The following is a 24,490-nucleotide window of genomic DNA, read 5'->3' on the forward strand; positions in this document are numbered from 1 at the left end:
TTGGCTGGATAGTTCTGCCCTACTGTGAACCCGAACTGCGATGAGAAACACGACGAATCGTTATTGGCTCCTGAATGCTGTTTCTGTCATTCGATTGGCCAGAACAGACCTCGTTTTCATTGGTGGTTGGAGCATTTGTGCAGAGCGTTTATTGGCTGAGCGACGTAGTCGCAGAGTCCGGCAAAGTGTCTCAACTGTAGAATGAAGTGAAGAGGAAGTCGTTTTTAATATGGGATTATAGCCATATTTTATATTTAGCTGTATAAAGCCACATCGACGATAAATAGTGCGGTAAGTGGATGTTTTTTGCGCAGTTTAATTGTTATTATATCACGACCACTGGCGCTGTTCTGCAAAGGCGGACAGTCGTATCCTGTGATATCCCATAATCCAGGTCCTACCCTCAAACCATTTATTATATCAGGTATTTTACGCAGGAATCGTCTTTCAACACCAACAACACAGCAGGTCGCCGTGATGCCCAGGCGTAGACGGAGCGTGTTCGGCGGAACTTTATAACTTCTCCGATCCATCAGACAGCACGACCTGCGGTCGGGTCACTCCGCGGGGCTTCTAACACTTGACTTTACTTCCCGGTACAAACGCGTTTTTGTGTTTCCTAGAACAGAAATAGATATAAGATTGCGTATGTACGCTACTCAACACACACGAACGGTCGATAGTAGCCGGTTTTGAAGCCCTTGAGCGCGGAGAAAGACCTTGTGTCGTCTCCCGTCGTGATGCACGGTGGCGAGCGGACGGGACTGGCGTCGTTACGGCCCCGTCCTCCGGGTGACATCACGGGCCTCTCCGGGTTGACGTCACGGACCGCACCACAGTGGTCCTGACCGCTCATCTAGAAAGAGACACGACTGGTGGAAGACCTCAGGTCTTTCACCATATATATAATAGCCACAATTAGTCATCACTAGATACTAAATATCTTTGTACACATCGACATTCATAACTAGTCTCCACACAGTATGGATACAGTCCGGTCAGGTTAGATACCCCAAAGTATGGCCTCATTACCAGTTGTTAAAACCTGTTTACTAAGGGACAGCGGGGCCCAATAAGGCAAAACAAGATAAGAATAGACTATAATAGAATAGAACAGAGTTGACTCCTAGGTAAGGGACTCTACTGCCCTGGAACAGACTATAATACAGGTCTTAGACCTGTATTATAGTCTGTTATAGTATAGTATGTTGTATTACATTCTATTCTATTATATTTTATGAGTATTTCCTATTCTGTTCTATTCTATTATAGTCTATTTAGTTGTATTACTTTGACTTATATTGTATGAGTCTTTTCTATTCAGTTATATTATATTGTACGTATATTCTCTTGTATTACTATATTGTATGAGTCTTTTCTATTCAGTAATATTCTATTGTAGTATATTCTGTTATTCAATGATAGTCTATTATGTTATATTGTAAGTATATTCTATTCTGTTATATTCTATTGTCTTCCTGTTTGAGTCGATTCTATGACATTTTTTCGTTTCCATTTCATTAGAGTATATATACTTAAGTCTATTATATTATATTTAAGTGTATTCCGTTGTACTCTATTGTATTATCTATTCTATGCAAAGTGCCGGCAGTATGAGAACTGTGTCCACAGACATGATTCCTTTATCAGTGCTTTACTTTGTTCAGGGCTAAACGTGTATATAGTCATAACAAGACTAACACTACGCTCAATGTGTTTAAGCATGACTCTATTCATAACAAGTCTCCTAACACGATACTGTATTATGTATACGAATGTAACTAGTCACAAGTGGTCTCCTAACACTAGTTTTAGAATATGTTTGAACACATCAACGGTCATAACTAGTCCCCACACTGTATGGATACAGTCCTGTCAGGTTAGATACCTCAAAGTCTGGCCTCTCATCACCTGTTGTTAAGGGACAGCTGGACCCAATAAGGCTGCACAAGATAAGCAGAACAATGTACTACAATAGAAGAGTTCAAGGTGAAGCAAACACGGTCTTTTTATGGCAGAAATGCCACCAAGGTTCGACAGTGTATACAATTAACAAGTAGTTAATACAAAATTAAAATATGATACAATATTTGAATGCAATTACAATAAATGTAACTAAATAATAAATATATAATACATGAATAATAAAAATGAATAATGCGTCTCATATGAGTGTGTGTGCGTGTGCGTGTGCGTGTGTGTGTGCGTGTGTGTCAGCAGTCATGCCGGCCCAGCCCTCGGCTCTGGAGCCTGAGGACGAGGAGGAGCAAGTGATGGAGGAGGAGGAGCAGGACAGGAGGAGGAGGTGCAACGGGGAGGCGGAGCACGAGGTGGGCGGAGGAGGAGGAGGGGGAGGAGGAGGAGAGGGGGAGGAGACGATGGAGGACAGCACCGAGGAGCGGGACAGCGACCTGGAGGAGAGCGACGACGGAGATGAGGAGGAAGGAGAAGAGGAGGAGGAGGAAGAGGAGGAAGGGGAGAGCTCAGGTAGGGTAACGCCAGCGTCAAACCTTTGAGAACGGAGGGCGCCCTTTCGGCCGCTACGGCGTGCTCTGCTCTCGGCGTGTCTGTCTGCGTACACGAGACGCCGGCCCCTCTGAATTCTATGTCTGTTCCGACCTCTGACCCCTCTCGCCCCCTGCGACCCCCAGAGATGGACGACGAGGACTGCGAGCGGAGGAGAGGAGAGTGTCTGGACGAGATGACAGACCTGGAGAAACAGTTCCACGACCTCAAAGACAAGTATGGAGGGGGAGGGAGGGAGGGAGGGAGAGAAGTGGGGGGAGGGAGGAGGGGTATAGAGGGAGGGAGGGAGGGAGGATGGAAGGAGGAGGTATAGAGTAAGAGGGAGGGAGAGAAGAGCGGCATAGAAGGAGGGAGAGATTAGGGGGAGAAGAGGGATGGAGGGGAAGAGAGAGAGAGCAGAACAAGGAGGAAGTGAGGGAGTAAAGGATGGATGGATGAACCGATGGAAGCTGGACAATAAAAGGACGGATAAACGGATGGAGGGAAGGAAAGACGAACAGGCGAAGGTTTCCCGTCTCTGATCTGATCCCCCCCCCCCTCCCTGCTCCCTCTCCCAGGCTGTTCAGGGAGAGGGTGAGCCAGGTGAAGGAGAGGCTGGAGGAGGTGCTGACCGGGAGGGCGGGGGACTACAGAGAGCGCCTCAGCTCCCTGCAGGGCAGCACGCAGCTCCGCACTCAAGTGGCTGGTAACTACACACACACATACACACACACGTGCATACACATTGACACGCACACATACACAGATAGCATCTGCACCCGCACGCACACAACCACAAAGTGTTAGGGGTCAGCATCTAGTTCAATTCAGTTAGTTTCTGTCCCTCTCTGTGTCCCTCTCTGTGTCTCTCTGTCTATGCAGGAGTGTATCGGGAGCTCTGTCTGCAGGTCATCAAGCACAAGTATGAGTGTGAACTGCAGGGAGCCAGACAGCACCTGGAGGTAACACACACACACACACACACACACACACACACACACACACACACACACACACACACACACACACACACACACACACACACACAAGAGAGCTGTTGTGGATCACAGTGCATTCTATGTTGTGTTTATATTGTGTGCGTGTGTGCGTGTGATAGAGTGAGCAGACACTCCTGTTGGACGCCATGAAGACAGAACTACTGGACAAGATCAGGAGGCTGGAGGAGGACAGAGAGAGCACAGGTACACACACGCACGCACGCACACACACACACACACACACACACACACATAGACACACAAACACACACACTCAGACAGACAGACAGACAGACAGACAGAGATATAGACACACAGACAGACACACAGACACACACGCACACACTCATTGACTTATAAACTATAGATATTAGGGCATCCTGATGCACTAATTCCTTCCTAATGATTCAAAGCCATGCGCAAACCACTATTAACCACTCAGTTTGTTGTGATGCGCTTACGCTCCCTTTGGTGTCGGGACATGATGTGGCGGGCAGATGTTGGTTGATACCACAGATTGAAGAAGTTGGAGTGAATAATAACTTAAGCAGGGGTCTCAGGCTAATTGAGTTTGGTCGCCGGACTGTTAGATCGGTCAGAGCAGGTAACCAGGGGTTGTAGCTGCAGTGCCCTGACTGAGCACTAGAGGGCAGAGTATTCACAGCAGACTGTGTCCCCAACAGAGTGGTGGAGCGACGATGTGAAGAGTAAAAAGTGCAAGAGGAAGAATCTCCTGGCTCGGTCGGACAGGAAGAAGAAAGCTGCCCTGGTCTCAGGTGAGCCTGCTCCCCTCCCTTTCCTTCCCATTCCATCCTCCATCCCGTTCTTCATGCTCCCCTTTCCTTCATTCCCTACCTCCTCTACATTCTATTTGTTTTAGCTATTCTATCCTATCCTTTACTGCCCTAGTCCCATCATTTATCCTCACTGTTCTCCCCCTTCTTTAAGTGTTTCCTCCATTAACAATATCACTGCTAACTCAAACCAGCATGAATGTGTTTTTTACTATCTGAGCATGGGCTTCATGTCTGTCTGCCTGTTTCCAAACACCACAAGGGCCCTACATCGTCTACATGCTGAGGGACATCGACATCATGGAGGACTGGGCGGCCATCAAGAAGGTAGTCACCGGACTCGCTTTTATTTATTTTTAAAAATCGAGAATTTGTCAAAAGAAAGAATTATCGATTAATCTATAATAACTTGATGAATTGAGTAATCATTTTTTCCTTAAAATAGTACACATATCAAAATATTTGACCAAATAGTGCCATTAAAAGTATATAAAAACTACATATATTGTTGTTTAATTTCCCCTAGGCCAAAGCAGCTCTTACACCACTAAAGAAGAAAACCGAGAGTGAGTGACACATATCTGTCCATCTGCTACATCTGCTCCTTGTCTTTTACGATGCTCAATGATGTCTCTCTCTCTCTCTCTCTCTCTCTCTCTCTCTCTCTCTCTCTCTCTCTCTCTCTCTCTCTCTCTCTCTCTCTCTCTCTCTCTCTCTCTCTCTCTCTCTCTCTCTCTCTCTCTCTCTCTCTCTCTCTCTCTCTCAGAGCGATGATGGCCATGAGGGACGTTTCATGGTGACTTCTAAAGGACCAACTGGCAGCTGAACCAAAACCAACAGAACAATTGATATGTAATAAGAACCGACCCCCTGTCCTTTAGCTAACCATATACCAATCTACTTTGACACTATCGTAAACATTGGTGTACTGCACTGCTGTCTGTGGGCTCCAAAGCAGTACACACTAGCAGACATTTTTTTAATGCTATTTAAAAAAAGAAAGACCTGTCCTTAATGCTGTGTATTTATATAACATTTATTTTACAGTGAATTAAATTGTAATCGTTTATGACGCAGATTGTGTTTTTGTTTATGATTTGAGATTTAAATCATGATATGAAGTGGTTAAAAAGTATTAGGTGCTTGGATAACCACAACAAAACAATGGCAAACATTTTAAAAATAAAAAACTATCAATTCGATTTTCTATTGTCAGGAGCAGAAATTAGAATTAGATAGTCGACGGGAAAAGATTTACCAATAAACACACAAAAAAAACTTCCAAAACTCTTATGTATTAATATACATTTAATGAGAGGATAATATAAATTGCAGTAAGCTAAAATTTGCATAATAAGAAATTATATTTCCAAAGCTTGGTCTGTAAAGACTGTCTGCTTCCAAAGGCAACATTAAGCTTGGTTGCGGTGAGGATAACACTAATCAGTCCTAACTTCAAACAGTAAAACACATTAAACATGTGTTTCCTCATTAACCACGGCGTCAAAGGTTGATCTGATCGAGTCGTTCCATCAAGTTCTTGACCCAGGGGTCATCAGGGTTCACGCAGATCCGGACGTTGGCTATGGTCCGCAAACTGTCACAGAATTGACATGAAAGTAATTCTTATGGGGTCATACTGGATTAACATGGTTTAGTAATCATTGTGATGCAAATAAAACCCATTTCACCATGTAAGATGTCAGCATTAAAGTTAGAGTAGACAACTTATTTTAGAAGCATTTTCTGTCCTATCGGTAGAAATTCAATTGACATTCTGTGTTAAAATGGTTTAGTAATCATTGTGATGCAAATAAAACCCATTTGATGGTATTTGGTCAAGGCTATGCTTACATAACTGCGGGCATTGAACAGCGTCCATCCGTCCAATCATAGTTCAGGACTTTATCGAATTTCACCTGTCTCTCGTAATATCTGAAACAGCAGCTATTAGGAAGCGCTCCATCTGAGAAAAAGCAAGAAACATGTTAATGTGGCAGATAAATTAACAATTTTAAATCTTAAGCATATGGGTACTTTCATAAGGATTAGTTAATGCAGTAGCCTAATAAGCCATTATTATTGATTAAATAATGGATACCTTAGTAAAAATTTACACCATGATTGAATGATAAGCCAAGCCATAAGGCAATGCCTAATGCTGCAACAACTAATCTTAAATTAATTTGTGTTCCCTTGTTAAGTGTTACCGATGTGAGTCAGTTAACTTACAGTTGGCCACGGTCAATGAAACCAGCGTGGATCCAAAGACACACAGCAGGAGGAGGGCAAGAGCACGCATGGTTACAGGTTCTGAGATGGCGACAAGTAGCGGAACACAGCTGAAGGACACAGATTTAAAGAGAAGATGGGCGGAAATGTGGTGGGGGGGGTGGAGCCGTCGGTGCTGACTGGTGAGCCCACCACAGTTTAGCTAATGGCCCCAAAAAGGTGTGAGAATGAACGGTGTCGCACAAAAGAGAAATGCACAAGGTGAAGGAATAGAAACAGACCGAACTCACTGGTCTAGTTTTTGAGCATCGTTGATCAATTATTGACATTCATTAGCTAATGTCAGTCTTTGTTTGAATTTCTTGGGCCAATCATTGCTTTTCAAAGAATTTATGTATAAATATATATATTTAAATATGTACACGCATACATACATACATACATACATACATACATACATACATACATACATACATACATACATACATACATACGTTTTTGAAAGTATTTTCCGTGACCTACTGGCCTACTTGTGTAGGTTTATTTTCACACCGTTTAAAGCAGTGTGTGTGTGTGTGTGTGTGTGTGTGTGTGTGTGTGTGTGTGTGTGTGTGTGTGTGTGTGTGTGTGTGTGTGTGTGTGTGTGTGTGTGTGTGTGTGTGTGTGTTTGGGTGGGTGTTTTCGCAACAATAAACCACTTTTTATCGCTTCTCACGATAAGCATTTGCCCTGGCTTACACAGCCTTTAGGCCTTGCTCAATCGCCTGCCATGTACATTTCCATCACCTCCTCTAGATCATATCAGCATCAAATGACGAGCAGAATGTGCCAATGGAGAATATGTACACCTCTGTATTCAATATAGACAGTTCTATATTACGTTTCAAGTGGGACGGTCAAAACCACACAACAGAAAGCCTACTCTCAGAGACGACCACAAACGCCTTGAAATGGAGTTTCCACACACCAGTCAAGAGTGCGTGGGGGTACAAATAAGGGGAACTGGAAGGTCCCGGCCCTGGTATTCCTGTCTGCAGTACAAGGCTTTTTGAAGCTCGATGGTACTGTGGAGACGAAAATTAGGAAGGAGTGGGAGAGAGAGGGATCCAGAAATCCAGAGAACGTTCAAAAGCGCGAGATCAAGAGAGCGAGAGAAAGAGACAGAGACACAGAGACTGTGAACTAGGGCGACCCTCCACCTTATTTTGTCCTCCATCTCACCCGCGTGCAACACGCTTAGTCTGCAGAGCTCCAACCACAAATGCAGTAGAACCGCAGCGCCCTTCTTCATATTATATTATCTACCAAACACCGAGACAGACCGAGGCAGAGAGAGAGAGAGAGAGAGAGAGAGAGAGAGAGAGAGAGAGAGAGAGAGAGAGACAGAGAGAGCGAGAGCAAGAGCAAGAGCGAGAGAGAAAGAGAGAGAGAGAGAGAGAGAGAGAGAGAGAGAGAGAGAGAGAGAGAGAGAGAGAGAGAGAGAGAGAGACGGACAGAGAGAGAGACAGAGAGAGAGACGGACAGAGAGAGAGACAGAGAGAGAGAGAGAGAGAGAGAGAGAGAGAGAGAGAGAGAGAGAGAGAGAGAGACAGAGAGAGAGAGAGAGAGAGAGAGAGAGAGAGTGAGAGAGACGGACAGAGAGAGAGACAGAGAGAGAGAGAGAGACAGTGAGAGAGAGAGACAGCGACAGACGGAGAGAGCGAGAGAGAGAGAGAGAGAGACAGCAACAGAGACAGAGAGAGAGAGAGAGAGAGAGAGAGAGAGAGAGAGAGAGAGAGAGAGAGAGAGAGAGAGAGAGACAGAGAGAGCGAGAGAGAGTCTAGAGAGACAGAGAGAGAGAGAGAGAGAGAGAGAGTCTAGAGAGACAGACAGAGACAGAGAGAGCGAGAGAGCGAGACGAGACAAAATGAGGGTAAATCAATAAGGAGGAGCGCTGGAAGGGTTCTTCTTCAGTCCTGGGTCTCAGGGGTTTAGGAGCTAGGTTCCACCAGCCGACCACAGTGTACTACCCCTGTGTTTGATTCACCACCATGTGAGCATTAAAGTTAGCGTAGGCAACTTATTTTAGAAGCATTTTCTGTCATATTGGTTGGAATTCAATTGACATGCCGACAGCAATCAACCATTTAAATGCTCAGACAAAAAAAATAATGCCATTATTACTATTATTATTTCATTCGGCCAAATGAAATAATTGGATAGCCCACCTCACCTTTCCCTACGCACCTACCCGGCTTCCTGCGCTCACTGTTCCTGTTTCTGCCCTCATTGGCCTCGAGTCTCCCACAAAGCAGGACAGGCCTATTGCTAAAGCTAGCGAGCTAGTCATGTGTTTTGGGGAATTACTTACTCTGGCTAGTTTCTCACAATTGCCTACCCTAGCTTTAACGTGCTAAACCACCTGTCCCCCCACCTATTTGTTTTTTCTCGCCCGGTGTTACACCGTATTCTGATACCCTTCATAAAGTGTGATACCAGGGTTCGCTGTTGCATATTTTCTGCACCATGCACGAGCGGAAAGGTAGAGACGGCCATGAAGTCGTTCACGTGCAGAAACATGCACTTGCTTAAAGCGTAGACTGAGTTCACTACTTATAAACATTGTATCGCAATCGCTCCGTCGGATGAGTTCATTTGTTTTGTTACACCGGGGGATAGCCAATTGATTGGCTGAAGCAAAGCGGTTGATTTGCTTCTGTGGTGGCATCATGGGTCCTTCTTTCTCGCAGAGCTGTCAATACCATGTTTGTCAAGTCCAAGACCAGGGCTAGTCGATTCCGTGTCGAAAGATCTTTGAGTCCAAGTCAAGATTGAGTCCAAATGAGACAGAGAGTCATGACCCCTTTTATTTGCTCGACCAGCTGGAAATATTTTTCTATTGACGTCACGACCAAGAGGCAACAGCACCCAGTTGGCATGGGTCGCACCATGTCATGACCCCCGGCCCTCTTTCCTAAAACTCTCAGCCCGAAACACATTTTTTAATCACAGTGTTCGAATTCCATCTGAAACAGTGGACTCACTGGCTCCTTAAATGCTTGGATAACCTATGTGAAATATTCTATATATAGGTATAATTAATATATTCAATATCCTCAACTCTGAAGATTTATTTTTTGCAGATGACTAAGTCACCTATTTTGTTTAATAAATGTAACAATGTAGTTTTAGTTATTATCATCTACTTCAATTATATCTACAACAAATGTGGTGTAATCTTCTGAAATATCCAACAGGAAAAAGGTTTTATACTGAAGACAAAATAAAGCTTCCAAAACTCTTATGTAGTCGTATATATTTTATTAGAGGATAGTATATATTGCACTAATTACAAAAAAATCGAAAGCTTAATAGCAATAATTTGTAATTACTATACGTGCATTAAAAGGCGACATTAAGCCTGGTTGCAGCGAGGATAACCCTCCTTACTTCAAAAAGGTAGCTTCTATAACAAATATAAGTTGAAAAACACATCGTATTCCTGTCTATCTTCCCCCTAAATTGTAACTTTTATAACTTTAATACTTTCCTGTATAATATAAAAAACATGATGGACGAGAATGTTTTTTTTCTATTGCTGCCCTTAGCGCTGGAAGTAGAACCATGCTTCCATGGTTCTACCTCCAGCGTTAAGGGCAGCAATAGAAAAAAAACATTCTCGCCCATCATGTTTTTTATATTATACAGGAAAGTATTAAAGTTATCAAAGTTACAATTTAAAGCGGGCCTGACTCAGTATAAAGCTGATTTCCAGCAGGTTCCATTAGCAGCGGCGTTAGAAGTTGCGCTCATCCAGTCGTGTCATCGCACTCTTGACCCAGGCGGCTTCAGGGTCCACGCAGATCCGGACGTTTCGGATGGTCTGCAAACTGTCACAGAAAGGACATTACAGTCATTCATATGAGTTCATTCTGTGTTAATATGGTGTAATCATCATTGCGATGCAAATATAACCCATTGGATGGTATTTGGTCAAGGCTACGCTTACATAACGGCGGGCTTTGAACAGCGTCCATCCGTCAAATCGTAGCTCCGGATTTTGGTGAATTTCACCTGTCTTTCGTAATAACGGAAGCAGCAGCTATCGGGACCACTTCCATCTGAGAACAGAGAACTTGTTAATGTTAAAGATAAACAACTCAACATAACATCAATATGTGGGACAAATTTAGAATAAGGGTACATTCAATAGGATTAGTTAGTGCAGTAATAAGCATTATATTAAAGCAATAGCACATGGGTTAGGGTCCTAACTAACCCGATTAAATAATGTATACACCAATACCTTAGTAAACAGGAACACCATTAATAAATTATTAAGCTACTAAACATAAGGAAGGCTAAAGGTTAATAACATCAGTAAAACCTTTAAACTGCATTTGCTAATGTTAAGTTAATTAGTGTAACCTTGTTAGGTGACACAGATGTGAGTCAGTTAACTTACTGTTGGCCACGGTCAATGAAACCAGCGTGGATCCAAAGACACACAGCAGGAGGAGGGCAAGAGCACGCATGGTTACAGGTTCTGAGACGGCGACAATTAACAGAACACAGCTGAAGGCACACCGATTTAACGAGAAGATGGGCGGAAGTGTGGTCGAGGGTGAGGTGGAGCAGAGTGTGAGGGTGTGTGACGAGCGAAAGGGAAATTATATGTGAGAGAGAGAGAGAGAGAGAGAGAGAGAGAGAGAGAGAGAGAGAGAGAGAGAGAGAGAGAGAGAGAGAGAGAGAGAGAGAGAGAGAGAGAGAGAGAGAGAGAGAGAGACACAGACAGACCGAGAGAGAGAAAAAAGGAGAAGTTCAAAGGCAGGACAATTTGGACTTTTTTGAAAATAAGTTGTGGACCTGGCCATTACTTGCAACCTGTTAAGGTCCCTTCACACCGTTTGAAACTGTGTGTGTGTAAATGTTTGTGCATGTGTACGCAACAAATAAACCGGTAACACTTTATAATAAGGTGCCATAATAAATAGCAAACTAGTCATTACCTAACCCTTTGTTAATATTTGTTAATTGTTACTCAAATATCTATATAAATATTAGTTGTTTGCATAACCCTAACCCAACCCTAACACATGACCCTAACCCTAACCATAACACACGGCACTAACCCTAACCCTAACCCTTACCATAACACACAACCCTAACCCTAACCATAACACACGACCCTAACCCTAACCATAACACATGACCCTAACCATAACACACGGCCCAAATCCTAACCCTAACCATAACATATGTTGTGTGCACAGTATATGTTTTGGGTGTACATTTTGTGTGGATATGTTGTTAAACACAAACACAGATACACCTGAAAGAAGATGTACTCCATTGTGTCACCTGTTGCTTCTACACGATGATAAATAAACAAGAACAAGGACAAGAATCTCTCTACATTTGCACAACTTTGAATCCATATACATTTCATCTAAATATCTGTTCTAATCGATCAATTTCAAATCACAAGGAGAGGTCTGAGTAATCGCACCAGTCTGTGGTCCAACCAATCAGTGAACTATTGACAAACTAAATATCACCGCGTCAATGTTTAAATGTTGATTCACCATACTCAATGAGATGAAACACGGTTGTACAAGGATGACACAACTAAATAAGTGTTTCACCGACATTGCTTCTGTAGAAAAGACACTTGTAGTTAGTCAGTGATGCACAGTGTGCATGAGTGTGTGTGTGTGTATGTGCGGTTAGAGCAGGAAGTCATCTTGATTGCACGGTTGCATGAGCATCGGAAAACCTTGTACATACCACTTCATGAACAAAAAATAAACAAAAAAGGGTATTTGTCGTTGGCCTAAACGGGCAGGTTAGTCTAGTGGTGAGTGCGTTCGACTCAAGCCCCTGAGGAAGAGGACCCCGAAGCCCTACATGTATAGAAAGGTGCTGTGTAATTCAAAGTTATTAATAGCAGTATTATTATTTTCTCTTTGGATAAAATAAAATAAAAAAAGATTGATACCTATACAGCAGATATGTGAAGAAATAAGGGCAGATCATTCGAGGTTGAGGATGAGAAGCAGAAGCATGGAGAACAGTGTGGTACGGTCCACCCTGAAGAAAAATAAAAGACACAACATAAACTGAAGAATATGAATTCTCTCTCGCACGCGTGCGCTCTCTCTCTCTCTCTCTCTCTCTCTCTCTCTCTCTCTCTCTCTCTCTCTCTCTCTCTCTCTCTCTCTCTCTCTCTCCCTCTCCCTCCCTCCCTCCCTCTCCCTCTAGGATTGTGCGTTCCTGCGCCCAGCGGCTGAATGTGAGTTTGAGTACGTTTGTGATGGATGACCCCAACACCTTCTACCTTGTCAACGGGCAGCTTGTGAAGACCTCCATGGCAGACAAAAACCCCGCCCTCCTCAAATACAACACCACCCAAAAGCTGTCGGCAGACCAGCTGCTGGATCAGGCCTTGCAGACGGTTTGTTGCCTGCCACGCCTTCAAATTGCTGCCAAAACCATACGGATACCCTTAACATCATGACGTGGTTACAAAACGTGTGCGTGTGTGTGTGTGTGTGTGTGTAGGTAAAAGACGCAGTGAAAAATAAAGGATGTGGGTTTGCCCTTAAGAATTATGACCAGTATTCTGTCCAGGTAAATATGAAATATATAGTATACATATATGCATGCTCTCTCTCTCTCTCTCTCTCTCTCTCTCTCTCTCTCTCTCTCTCTCTCTCTCTCTCTCTCTCTCTCTCTCTCTCTCTCTCTCTCTCTCTCTCTCTCTCTCTCTCTCTCTCTCTCTCTCTCTCTCTCTCTCTCTCTCTCTCTCTCTCTCTCTCTCTCTCTCTCTCTCTCTCCCCACACACACAAAAAAAACAGTGCTATTTAACCAGACCAGGTCACATGGGGAAAGTCCCTAGAGACAGCCTTGTGTTGGGCCACCACCTGACACGTCTCTTCGTCTGTGCTCCGGGTCTCCAGCTCACTTTCACTGACTCGTTCATTCATTCTCTCATGCCCTCTTCTCCCTCTCTCCCCCAATCAAATCACCTGTTATTTCACACTCACCCAGCACCCTTCACTCTTTTACTTAGATTCTTCCATTCGCACTCTCACTCACCCTTTCCCTCACCTTTTTTAACTTAAACACCCAGCTACAAGTACACCGCTAGAGAGCTCTAACCCCAACACCCAGCTACAAGTCCACCACTAGAGAGCTCTAACCCCAACACCCAGCTACAAGTCCAACACTAGAGAGCTCTAACCCCAACACCCAGCTACAAGTACACCGCTAGAGAGCTCTAACCCCAACACCCAGCTAGAAGTACACCGCTAGAGAGCTCTAACCCCAACACCCAGCTACAAGTACACCGCTAGAGAGCTCTAACCCCAACACCCAGCTACAAGTACACCGCTAGAGAGCTCTAACCCCAACACCCAGCTACAAGTCCACCACTAGAGATCTCTAACCCCAAAAACCAGCTACAAGTCCACCACTAGAGAGCTCTAACCCCAACACCCAGCTACAAGTCCAGCCCTAGAGAGCTCTAACCCCAACACCCAGCTACAAGTCCAGCCCTAGAGAGCTCTAACCCCAACACCCAGCTACAAGTCCACCACTAGAGAGCTCTAACCCCAACACCCAGCTACAAGTCCACCACTAGAGAGCTCTAACCCCAACACCCAGCTACAAGTCCACCACTAGAGAGCTCTAAGCCCAGCACCCAGCTACAAGTCCACCACTAGAGGAGAGCTCTAACCCCAACACCCAGCTACAAGTCCACCACTAGAGAGCTCTAACCCCAACACCCAGCTACAAGTCCACCACTAGAGAGCTCTAACCCCAACACCTAGCAGCAACACCGTTGCATGCAGCAATGTGGGTGTCAAGCATAATGGGACTCGATAAGCTAATTCTGCCGGACGGACGTAATCGGCTGGGTGGCTACATGACGACCGCCTCGTTAATCGGTAAACTAACTCTGCCGGACGGACGTAATCGGCTGGTTGGCTCGGTAATCGGTAATAATGACGGCAGGTGGGATGAAGAACAGCAATATGCGAGTACACGTAAATGTAGACAAAATGGAAAAATGACACTACCTAGTGTTTGAGGGCGCATGACGACCGTCTCGGTAATCGGTAACCTAATTCTGCCGGACGGACGTAATCGGCTGGGTGGCTACATGACGACCGTATTGGTAATCGGACGGACGTAATCGGCTAGGTGGCTGCATGAAGACCGTATGCGGCAGAAATACGGTCGCAGCAGAAATAAACAAAGAAGTCAGATCGCAGTTTTGCGGTTAATGCCTAAGTACACGCCCATTCCCTGTTGCATGTTTGAGCTTCCGTTACACACACACACACACACACACACACACACACACACACACACACACACACACACACACACACACACACACACACACACACACACACACACACACACAGCCTATCAACAACAATGAAAATAAGAGAAAAAAAATATATATTTTTTTTTTAATATTAAATATCGTGATTAATATCAATATCGATTGATATCGAAAAAACTATCGTGATAATATTTTTTGCAATATCGCCCAGCCCTATGGGCTGCCATAGAAAAACTCATACAAGGGTAGAAAAATTCATTCAAAACAATAGGTTGTCTTGCAACTTCGTTGCTTGACACCCAAATAGACGATATGTACTTTTCTTTTTAAGAAATAGGGCACATCATGTTTGCTATTGTTGCACAAAGTGCAACAATAGCAAACATGTTGACTCAATGGCACACCTTCCCTCGCAATCACGTGATGATCATGTGAAGGACCGTTATATAAAAGCTTTGCTCCATCGTTAAACAGTCAGATTGACGGTTTTGACATTGGAGGTAGGTACCTTGTTTTAATGCTCAAATGTAAGGTCTCACTCTTTCAGCTGATTGAAAAAACTCTTATCCCCACAGTATCCATCTCAGAGACGACAGCATCCATGGCCCTCTGGAAAACAGGTGAGTACACACTGGAAGCATCTGTCTGAACTCAAAAAAAGACAAATATGACCTTAAATGTGTTCTTGTGGCCGTTGGTCTGGTATTAATCAGGCAGATTCTCTGGTTGTCATCCTAAAACCACAGTGACAGTCATTGTAGAACTTGTTGAACACTTGGGGAACCCGAGCCATCCACTCAAGAACAAACCAAAACTTGTTTAGTCTAAACCCAAATTTGCAACACCAACTCTTTATTGTGGACTATATGAGAGATACATGATCTGATACCAGAGAGACTAGTTCCAAAGGAAATTACACGAAAGAAGAAGAAGACCAGAGAGACTGTTGAAAGGACAAGGGTTTGAAACCCGAGTTCTGTCTGGGTTAGAGTCCTAGAATCCGGGTTGGAGTCCCAGAATCTGTGTTGGAGTCCCAGAGAAAGGACCAAGTTCCTTTAGGTCGGGTTGGAGTCCCGACGTGGGTATAACTTTGAAGGGTTTGAGACCCGAGTTCTGTCTGGGTAAGAGTCATATAATCCAGGGTGGAGTCCCAGAGAAAGGACCAAGTTCCTTTAGGTCGGGTTGGAGTCCCGACGTGGGTACCAGAGAGACTGTTGATCTGTTCTTAAATACATTGCACTTTCTAAAGTGCTTTTTTTTAACCTGCCTTTATTTTCATCTATTTTACTAAAGTTTTGCATTATGTTTTCTTTTTACTTATGTATTATTTATTTTATTGTCTGACAATGTTTATATGTGAAGCACTTTGAGTCCGCCTTGTGTATTAAAAGCGCCGTATAAATAAAAGTTGCCGTGACTTGCCTTTAATAAATATCAAAATTATATCAGTTGAATTAATGAAATGTCGATTTTTGATGAGAATATTTTGTCATTGAAAATCGACAAATTTCACCGGGGGGGCAATAAAGTTGAACCTAAAACCTAAAGATCCTAAATGGTTAACAAATGGTTTTCTTGAACTTGTGAACTCGAGATTTACACGGTTGAAGTGGGAATAGTTTACCAAGTATGAATAGTTTACCATTTGATCGAGCTGGATTTATGGAATACATTTATACATTGCCTTCATTATCCTTTCAAGGCTCTGCTTTGATTGGTTGGGCTCAGGGTAGTTTCAGCCAATAGGAACTCTGTGTGTTTAAATGTGCAGCAGTAGTTGTGGTGTTGCTGGCCTGTGTGTCCTGGCCACGGGGAGCCACGGAGGACCTCCGCAGCTTCAAGGACCACCTCAAGGACTGTCGGGTGGACAAGGACTTCCAGGAGATTCTGCACATCAGTGAGACGGGCCTTCCCCCTACCCAGACCCCTCGGCATGTGGTCATCGTGGGCGCCGGCATGGCCGGCCTGACCGCTGCCCAACTGCTGCAGGGCGCGGGACACCAGGTTAGCAGGTCTCAGGGCCCAAGGCTCCACATGGGCTCCCCACATCGGCTGCTGAACACGGTGGTTATGTACAATATGGGCACTGATGGGTGGGCTGTTTAATGATCCGACTCACAGGGAGAGGAGACAAAAACATTTATTTAGGGGTGCATGCCTGTGGGAGGATGATTGGGGGGGGGGGGGTCAGAAGCAATGTCCTTGTAGGCAGTCAGAGATCGGCGTTAAAAGTACATATAAATGTGTTTATGTGTATGGAGTTAGCATGTGTGTATGTGTGTGTGTGTGTTTGTGTGCGTGTGTAGGTGACGCTGCTAGAGGCTAGCGGGAGGGTGGGGGGAAGGGTGGAGACCTACAGACACCCGACAGACGGCTGGTATGCTGACCTGGGAGCCATGAGGATCCCGAGCTCCCACCAGTAAGTTAAGTGGTCCTACACCAGCCCCTCTTGCTCTATATCTGTCACGGTTAGCGGGTGGCAGGCAGGCAGGTAGGACCCAACAGCAGACAGTTCGGGTAAAGAATAATTTATTAACGCAAAAGGCACAAGGAACACCGAGAACACGGGAAACGCAGGGAACACAGGGAACACACAGGACACAACTCACCACGAAGTACAATGATCCGACAAGGAACAAAGGAAAGACAAGGGCTTAAATACTAAACACAGGGCACGCAACGAGTAACAGCTGAAACACATTAGGGGAGGGAGCAGTAATCACACAGTAGGGAAACTTGACCGGACATGGGGAGAAACAAGACAGAGATACCGAAGTAAAACAGGAAACACACCAAAACAAGACAAGGAAACAGACAGACCATGACTCTCTCTCTCTCTCTCTCTCTCTCTCTCTCTCTCTCTCTCTCTCTCTCTCTCTCTCTCTCTCTCTCTCTCTCTCTCTCTCTCTCTCTCTCTCTCTCTCTCTCTCTCTCTCTCTCTCTCTCTCTCTCTCTCTCTCTCTCTCTCTCTCTCTCTCTCTCTCTCTCTCTCTCTCTCTCTCTCTCTCTCTCTCTCTCTCTCTCTCTCTCTCTCTCTCTCTCTCCCTCCCTCCCTCCCTCCCTCTCCCTCTAGGATTGTGCGTTCCTGCGCCCAGCGGCTGAATGTGAGTTTGAGTACGTTTGTGATGGATGACCCCAACACCTTCTACCTTGTCAACGGGCAGCTTGTGAAGACCTCCATGGCAGACAAAAACCCCGCCCTCCTCAAATACAACACCACCCAAAAGCTGTCGGCAGACCAGCTGCTGGATCAGGCCTTGCAGACGGTTTGTAGCCTGCCACGCCTTCAAATTGCTGCCAAAACCATACGGATACCCTTAACATCATGACGTGGTTACAAAACGTGTGCGTGTGTGTGTGTGTGTAGGTAAAAGACGCAGTGAAAAATAAAGGATGTGGGTTTGCCCTTAAGAATTATGACCAGTATTCTGTCCAGGTAAATATGAAATATATAGTATACATATATATGTTGCACTCGCATCATAAGTTACAGTCCGTTTTGTTCTTGTTTCCTATTTTGGCCCGTTATTAGACCGTACATTTATAAACTGTTCTGTTTAAGTTATTTATAAAGTATAAATATCAAACATTTGTGTCAGAAATGTAATAATAATTTATTCATGGCTCATTCGAAATTAAACTCTGTGTGTGTGTGTGTGTGTGTGTGTGTGTGTGTGTGTGTGTGTGTGTGTGTGTGTGTGTGTGTGTGTGTGTGTGTGTGTGTGTGTGTGTGTGTGTGTGTGTGTTTCAGGGTTATTTGGAAGAAGTGGCTAACCTGAGTTCTGAGGAGGTGAGGATGATAGGAGACCTGCTAAATGAGAACTGCATGATGTACACTGGCCTGACTGAGATGCTCTACGACCAAGCAGATGTCAACGACCACACTGAGTCAGTCTCTGCTCTCTCATTCCCCACTAAACAGTCTGCACCAAGTCATTCATAACTGCCAGTTTAAAACAGTCAGCATTCACCCATTCATGTATATCTATTGTCCTTCCAGTTATTTCGAGGTGGTGGATGGCTCAGATCGTCTCCCACAAGCCTTGCATCGCGTCCTGCTTAACCCCGCCCAGCTGAACTCCAAGGTCAAACAAATCACCCAGTCAGACACTGGCGTCGATGTATACTACCAGAAGGGTAAAGAATCAGACTGGACCAAGGTGTCTGCGGAGGCAGTCCTCGTCACGACCACAGCCAAGGCGGCCCGCTTCATAGACTTTGTCCCGCCTCTCACCAACAGTAAGAGGCACGCACTGAGAAGCGTTCACTACGCCAGCTCCACCAAGATCATCCTCTCCTTCAGCAAAAAGTTCTGGGAGGCTGATGGCATCAAGGGGGGGAAGAGCATCACAGACCGCCCCTCTCGCTTCATCTACTACCCCAGCCACAGCTTCCCTAAGAACCCGGACGTCGGCGTGCTGCTGGCCTCCTACACCTGGTCCGACGATTCTCTGCTCTTCCAGGGCCTGGGGGATGAGGAGCTGAAGGAGGTGGCCCTGAACGACCTGGCGCTGATCCACGGGGAGAAGGTCCGGGACCTGTGCACGGGGGTGGTGGTGAAGAAGTGGACCTCCGACCCCTACAGCCTGGGAGGCCTCGCCATCCTCAATCCCTACCAGTATCCCGAGATCGCCTTGGAGCTCTTCCAGTCCCAGGGCAGAGTTCATTTCGCCGGGGAACACACCGACTTCACTCACGCCTGGATTGAAACAGCCATGAAGACGGCCATCCGAGCTGCCAAGAACATCCACACACAGCTTCAAGACAGCTTCAAGTCCACCGCTAAAGTAGAGCTCTAACGCCAACACCCAGCTACAAGTCCATCACTAGAGAGCTCTAACCCCAACACCCAGCTACAAGTCCACCACTAGAGAGCTCTAACCCCAACACCCAGCTACAAGTCCACCACGAGAGAGCTCTAACCCCAACATCCAGCTACAAGTCAACCACTAGAGAGCTCTAACCCCAACACCCAGCTACAAGTCCACCACTAGAGAGCTCTAACCCCAACACCCAGCTACAAGTCCACCACTAGAGAGCTCTAACCCCAACACCCAGCTACAAGTCCACCACCAGAGGAGAGCTCTAACCCCAACACCAAGCTACAAGTCCACCACTAGAGAGCTCTAACCCCAACACCCAGCTACAAGTCCACCACTAGAGAGCTCTAACCCCAACACCCAATTACAAGTCCACCACTAGAGAGCTCTAACCCAAACACCCAGCTACAAGTCCACCACTAGAAGACTTGATTTGCAGTGATTTGTTATTAATCGAATTTTGAATCATGAGAAAATAGTATCTTCCTGCTCGCAGTGCTAGCTCTTTATTTGCATGTGTTAGCATTGAACAAATCTCAAACTAAATTTGTATCTGCTGTGAACTCTAAATGTAATGAGAATCGAACCAATCTGAGCCACCTGCAAAAAGGCAATAGCCTAGCTATGCACATATTACATTCCCTTTCCTGTTCCTGAACATAATAAGAAACGGCCAATGTGACAAAGCACTCAACACTTCAATTAAACATAATGATGTTTAATTGAACCACAAAAGTTGTGCTTGGTTATTTTCAAAATGACCAAACGTTTCTTGTTATCAAAACTATCAAAACTGCTCCTGCCAAATTCCTTTCACATTCCAACAGATGATGTATAATTTAACCAGCCTCTACTCCATGGTGAATACAGTACTCTGAATCAACAGACTCCATATTTAATACCAGTCTCCATATTTAACTTTTTAATACAAGTGTTAAACAATATAGCGAATGGCAGTTGGTGGATGAGGGGAATTATGATGTGCATGGATGTGGATGTGGATATGCATTCTTTAATACCTCCATGTTTTGGAGACAACTGTAAGTTAACTGAAAGTTAACTTACAGTACAACTTAAGTTAACTGAAAGTTAACTTACAGTACGGGGGGGGGGGGGGGGGATAATGTGGAAGACCAGGGGCAGAGGGTGGGGGATCCAATCCCCCACCCTCCCTCACAACACCCCAGCCTCCAACCAACGGCTCAGCACCCCGTAGGTCCCCCCCCAGCCCCACCCAAACCGGTCTAGTCCAGCCCAGCTCTGGGCTCCTAGGGTCCCACTGCGGGGGGGGGGGGGGTCCGGTACCGTGTCCCTCACGAGTCAGTGGGCCGGCCTACGTTGTGTGTGTACATGTCGTGTGTTTATGTTGTGGGTGTACATGTCATGTGTATATGTCATCTGCATATGTTGTGTGTATATGTTTTGTGTGTACATTTTGTGTGTATATGTTGTCACACACAAAGACACACACATCTGAAAGAAGATGTGCTCCATTGTGTCTTCTGTTGCTACTAGACCGATGATAAATAAACAAGAACAAGGACAAGAATCTCTCCACATCTGCCTATTTTTAAAGCATCTTTGAATCCATATACATTTCATCTAAATATATGTTCTAAACGATCATTTTCAAATCACAAGGAGAGGTCTGAGTAATCGCACCAGTCTGTGGTCCAAACTATTGACAACCTAAATGTGACCGCGTCAATGTTTAAATGTTTATTCACCGTACTCAATGAGATGAAACACGGTTGTACAAGGACGACGCTACTAAATATGTGTATTCACCAAGATTGCTTCTGTAGAACAGACACTTAGTCAGTGACAGGAACACTGTTTTGAACTTAATAACAAGTGAACCACAGAAAGGTCCACGTTGTGCATGAGTGTGTGTGTCTGTGTGCGGTTAGAGCAGGAAGTCATCTTTGTTGCACGGTTGCATGAGCGTTGGAAGATCTTGTACATAAACAAATAAACAAAAAAGGGTATTCGTTGTTGGCCTGAACGTGAAGGTTAGTCTAGTGGCGAGTGTGTTTGACCCAAGCCCCTAATGTCCAGGATGAAAGGAAGTCCCGGAGAAAGAGGACTCCTGAACTCTACATGTATGGAAAGGTGTTGTGTAATTCAAAGATATTAATAGCATTATTATTATTGTCTCTTTGGATTCAAAAAATAAAATAAAATTATGATACATATACAGTAGATATGTGAATAAATGAGGGCAGATCACTCCAGGGTGTAGAAGGATGAGAAGCAGAAGCATATCTCATCACAGGGCCAGGGAGGATTACGCTGCAGTTCACCAAGCCCTTCACTAGGGGTCGCTGGTGTTGAGGTGGTCAGCTGCCTTAAAGCCGGTGATCGCGTGTCCAACCTAACTTATTGAAAGTCAAGGACCGGTCATGTGTGTATGTTAGGGCTGGGTGATATGGACAAAATCTTATATCACGATATGAGTAATTTTATATCACGATATGGATATATATCACGATATGGTATTTTTGAAGTAAATTAAAATAATAAATGGCTTAAAATAACCATACTTCACATTTGATCAGTTTTTTCTTTTATTTTGAACTTCAATTTCAATGCTTACAAAGGAGTAAGCAGCGAACAATCTGTCATTAACTGCAGTGTCATATAGTGCAAACATCTTGTAAACATTGAACTGCTTTTTCAATACAAATAACATTTCTTTTTAAAGGTGTGCTTCACACCTGCCTGGCTGTCAGTCAGTGCAGTGTAATATAAAATAAAAATCACAGCATCACACAAATATTTTAAATACTAATTATACACTGATAAAATAAAGTTAAATCTCTCCCGGTAGACACTTTCATATCGTCCACGGTATGATATCGTCATATCGCCCAGCCCTAGTGTATGTGCGTGTACGCATTGTGGGGACACACATACTGGCCGGTAATAGGTGTACGTGTGGTGGGAATTCCGGAACCGCGTCAATCATAACTGTCCAAACTGTATGGAATAAAGACTCATCCGAAACTTGTAACAATTATGGTCATATATTTGGGTAATAACGATGCAATAACATACAATGATCATGCAGCAAACAATAAAACATAACATACAATACAATAATCCATAAGACAGACAAACAATGGTCCGAGGCCTCAGACGGGAGACCTCCCTGCGACCCTCCAAGAGGTTTGCACGCTGAGGTCAGGAAAACAACTTTTCAAACACATCCCCCGAAGAGGTTCACTGAACAGGCACATTCCAACAAATACAGAAACACAGAACGTGAAAACTGATTTTTCCCATTAGGACACTGTGGAGCACATCATGGTACGGTCCACCCTGAAGAAAAATAAAAGATACAACATAAATGGAAGAATATGAATTCTCAATTATTTTTTACTTCAACACCCAGCTACAAGTCAACCACTAGAGAGCTCTAACCCCAACACCCAGCTACAAGTCCACCACTAGAGGAGAGCTCTAACCCCAACACCCAGCTACAAGTCCACCACTAGAGAGCTCTAACCCCAACACCCAGCTACAAGTCCACCACTAGAGAGCTCTAACCCCAACACCCAGCTACAAGTCCACCACTAGAGGGGAGCTCTAACCCCAACACCCAGCTACAAGTCCACCACTAGAGAGCTCTAACCCCAACACCCAGCTACAAGTCCACCATTAGAGAGCTCTAACCCCAACACCCAGCTACAAGTCAACCACTAGAGAGCTCTAACCCCAACACCCAGCTACAAGTCCACCACTAGAGAGCTCTAACCCCAACACCCAGCTACACTACAAGTCCACCACTAGAGGAGAGCCCTAACCCCAACACCCAGCTACAAGTCCACCACTAGAGGAAAGCTCTAACCCCAACTCCCAGCTACAAGTCCACCACTAGAGAGCTCTAACCCCAACACCCAGGTACAAGTCCAACACTAGAGAGCTCTAACCCCAACACCCAGCTACAAGTCCACCACTAGAGAGCTCTAACCCCAAGACCCAGCTACAAGTCCACCACTAGAGAGCTCTAACCCCAACACCCAATTACAAGTCCACCACTAGAGAGCTCTAACCACAACACCCAGCAGTGATTTGTTATTAATCACATATTGAAACATGAGTAGATAGTATCTTTATGCTCAGAGTGCTAGCTCTTTATTGGGGCTAAAGCCCATAGAAGGCCTTGGTAAACAGGTCAAAGTTGAACATGCATTCATGTTTATAACTTTTAACCCATTCATCCAATTTTCACAAACGGGAAGCCAGTATTTCAAAAATTGAGTCTGAGGGTGCACTCACACTAGGCCATCTGACCGTGGCCGTTGGCCGTCGCAGCTGTGGCCTGGCCACGGAAGGCTCTTGTACATACATCATCACGTCGTAACACGTCATCACCAAGCGTCCGCTGCATGGACCACAATAAAGTCTGCCGCCAGTCAGAGTTTTAACAACAATGGATAACAACACAGAGAACACACCAACAGTTGAACCGCTTGACGCGATGTTTACCGTTTAATGGGAAAGAAGGCTCGTCGCCTTTATTATGTCCGTGGTCGTCGCATTGACTATACGTCATCCAGCTCAGGTTGCGTAGCCGTGCGTGTGCACGTGTCGGCTCATTAGCATCTGTACCGTAGCGGCCCGTGCCGTAGCAGCACACCTCTCCCAAATGGCCACATTGGCCCGGCCTGGCCAGACTGGCCACACTCACACTGGCAGATTTGAGCACGGTTAGGTGCTAAAACGGCCACGGCCACGGCCAGATGGCCTGGTGTGAGTGCACCCTGACTGTCGATAACAATGCGGGACAACGTCTCAATTTGTGG

At 45.0% G+C, this 24,490-nt stretch overlaps 3 protein-coding genes across 11 annotated transcripts; 2 read left to right on the plus strand and 1 right to left on the minus strand.

Moving 5' to 3' along the window:
* Window positions 1–95: 95 nt before the first annotated feature.
* brms1 (BRMS1 transcriptional repressor and anoikis regulator) lies at window positions 96–6,130 on the plus strand. Of its 6 annotated transcripts, none has more exons than XM_030337816.1 (11): window positions 139–291; window positions 425–596; window positions 2,218–2,487; window positions 2,652–2,742; window positions 3,084–3,211; window positions 3,388–3,467; window positions 3,623–3,707; window positions 4,187–4,279; window positions 4,560–4,624; window positions 4,824–4,863; window positions 5,064–6,130. In XM_030337816.1, exons 3-11 carry the CDS (start codon window positions 2,223–2,225, stop codon window positions 5,069–5,071), a joined length of 855 nt encoding a protein of 284 aa, XP_030193676.1. In that variant the 5' UTR covers window positions 139–291; window positions 425–596; window positions 2,218–2,222; the 3' UTR covers window positions 5,072–6,130. The 6 variants fall into 6 exon arrangements, with proteins under 6 accessions (XP_030193674.1, XP_030193676.1, XP_030193678.1 ...); XM_030337818.1 differs by having other exon boundaries at window positions 438–596; XM_030337814.1 differs by lacking the exon at window positions 425–596 and having other exon boundaries at window positions 96–291; window positions 2,221–2,487.
* Window positions 6,131–9,807: 3,677 nt separating this feature from the next.
* ccl36.1 (chemokine (C-C motif) ligand 36, duplicate 1) lies at window positions 9,808–11,164 on the minus strand. Its single transcript, XM_030337821.1, has 3 exons — window positions 10,974–11,164; window positions 10,518–10,629; window positions 9,808–10,398 (listed from the first exon to the last, which is right to left on the minus strand). The coding sequence occupies exons 1-3, from the start codon at window positions 11,041–11,043 to the stop codon at window positions 10,305–10,307; spliced, it is 276 nt and encodes a 91-aa protein (XP_030193681.1). The 5' UTR covers window positions 11,044–11,164; the 3' UTR covers window positions 9,808–10,304.
* Window positions 11,165–15,325: 4,161 nt separating this feature from the next.
* LOC115529244 (L-amino-acid oxidase-like) lies at window positions 15,326–20,713 on the plus strand. 4 transcript variants are annotated; one of them, XM_030337829.1, is made up of 8 exons: window positions 15,326–15,362; window positions 15,438–15,482; window positions 16,634–16,866; window positions 17,169–17,281; window positions 17,936–18,128; window positions 18,230–18,298; window positions 18,614–18,750; window positions 18,863–20,713. In XM_030337829.1, the coding sequence occupies exons 2-8, from the start codon at window positions 15,464–15,466 to the stop codon at window positions 19,659–19,661; spliced, it is 1,563 nt and encodes a 520-aa protein (XP_030193689.1). In that variant the 5' UTR covers window positions 15,326–15,362; window positions 15,438–15,463; the 3' UTR covers window positions 19,662–20,713. The 4 variants fall into 4 exon arrangements, with proteins under 4 accessions (XP_030193689.1, XP_030193690.1, XP_030193687.1 ...); XM_030337830.1 differs by having other exon boundaries at window positions 15,355–15,362; window positions 16,637–16,866; XM_030337827.1 differs by lacking the exon at window positions 15,326–15,362 and having other exon boundaries at window positions 15,378–15,482.
* The last annotated feature ends 3,777 nt before the right edge of the window (window positions 20,714–24,490 follow it).

Source organism: Gadus morhua, chromosome 17 (genome assembly GCF_902167405.1).
Source record: "Gadus morhua chromosome 17, gadMor3.0, whole genome shotgun sequence".
Taxonomy (NCBI): Eukaryota; Metazoa; Chordata; class Actinopteri; order Gadiformes; family Gadidae; genus Gadus; species Gadus morhua.

Bases quoted from the DNA above. Each gene is read 5' to 3' on its own strand.
- brms1 (XM_030337813.1), top strand. From the start codon at position 1,965: ATGTACTACAATAGAAGAGTTCAAG. The intron at 3,212-3,387 runs GTAACTACACAC...CTGTCTATGCAG, and splicing joins GCTCCGCACTCAAGTGGCTG to GAGTGTATCGGGAGCTCTGT. The intron at 3,708-4,186 runs GTACACACACGC...TGTCCCCAACAG, and splicing joins GGAGGACAGAGAGAGCACAG to AGTGGTGGAGCGACGATGTG.
- ccl36.1 (XM_030337821.1), bottom strand. From the start codon at position 11,043: ATGCGTGCTCTTGCCCTCCTCCTGCTGTGTGTCTTTGGATCCACGCTG. The intron at 10,630-10,973 runs GTAAGTTAACTG...CTCTGTTCTCAG, and splicing joins TTCATTGACCGTGGCCAACA to ATGGAAGTGGTCCCGATAGC. The intron at 10,399-10,517 runs GTAAGCGTAGCC...TTTCTGTGACAG, and splicing joins TGTTCAAAGCCCGCCGTTAT to TTTGCAGACCATCCGAAACG.
- LOC115529244 (XM_030337827.1), top strand. From the start codon at position 15,380: ATGCTCAAATGTAAGGTCTCACTCTTTCAGCTGATTGAAAAAACTCTT. The intron at 16,867-17,168 runs GTTAGCAGGTCT...GTGCGTGTGTAG, and splicing joins TGCAGGGCGCGGGACACCAG to GTGACGCTGCTAGAGGCTAG. The intron at 18,751-18,862 runs GTCAGTCTCTGC...TTGTCCTTCCAG, and splicing joins GATGTCAACGACCACACTGA to TTATTTCGAGGTGGTGGATG.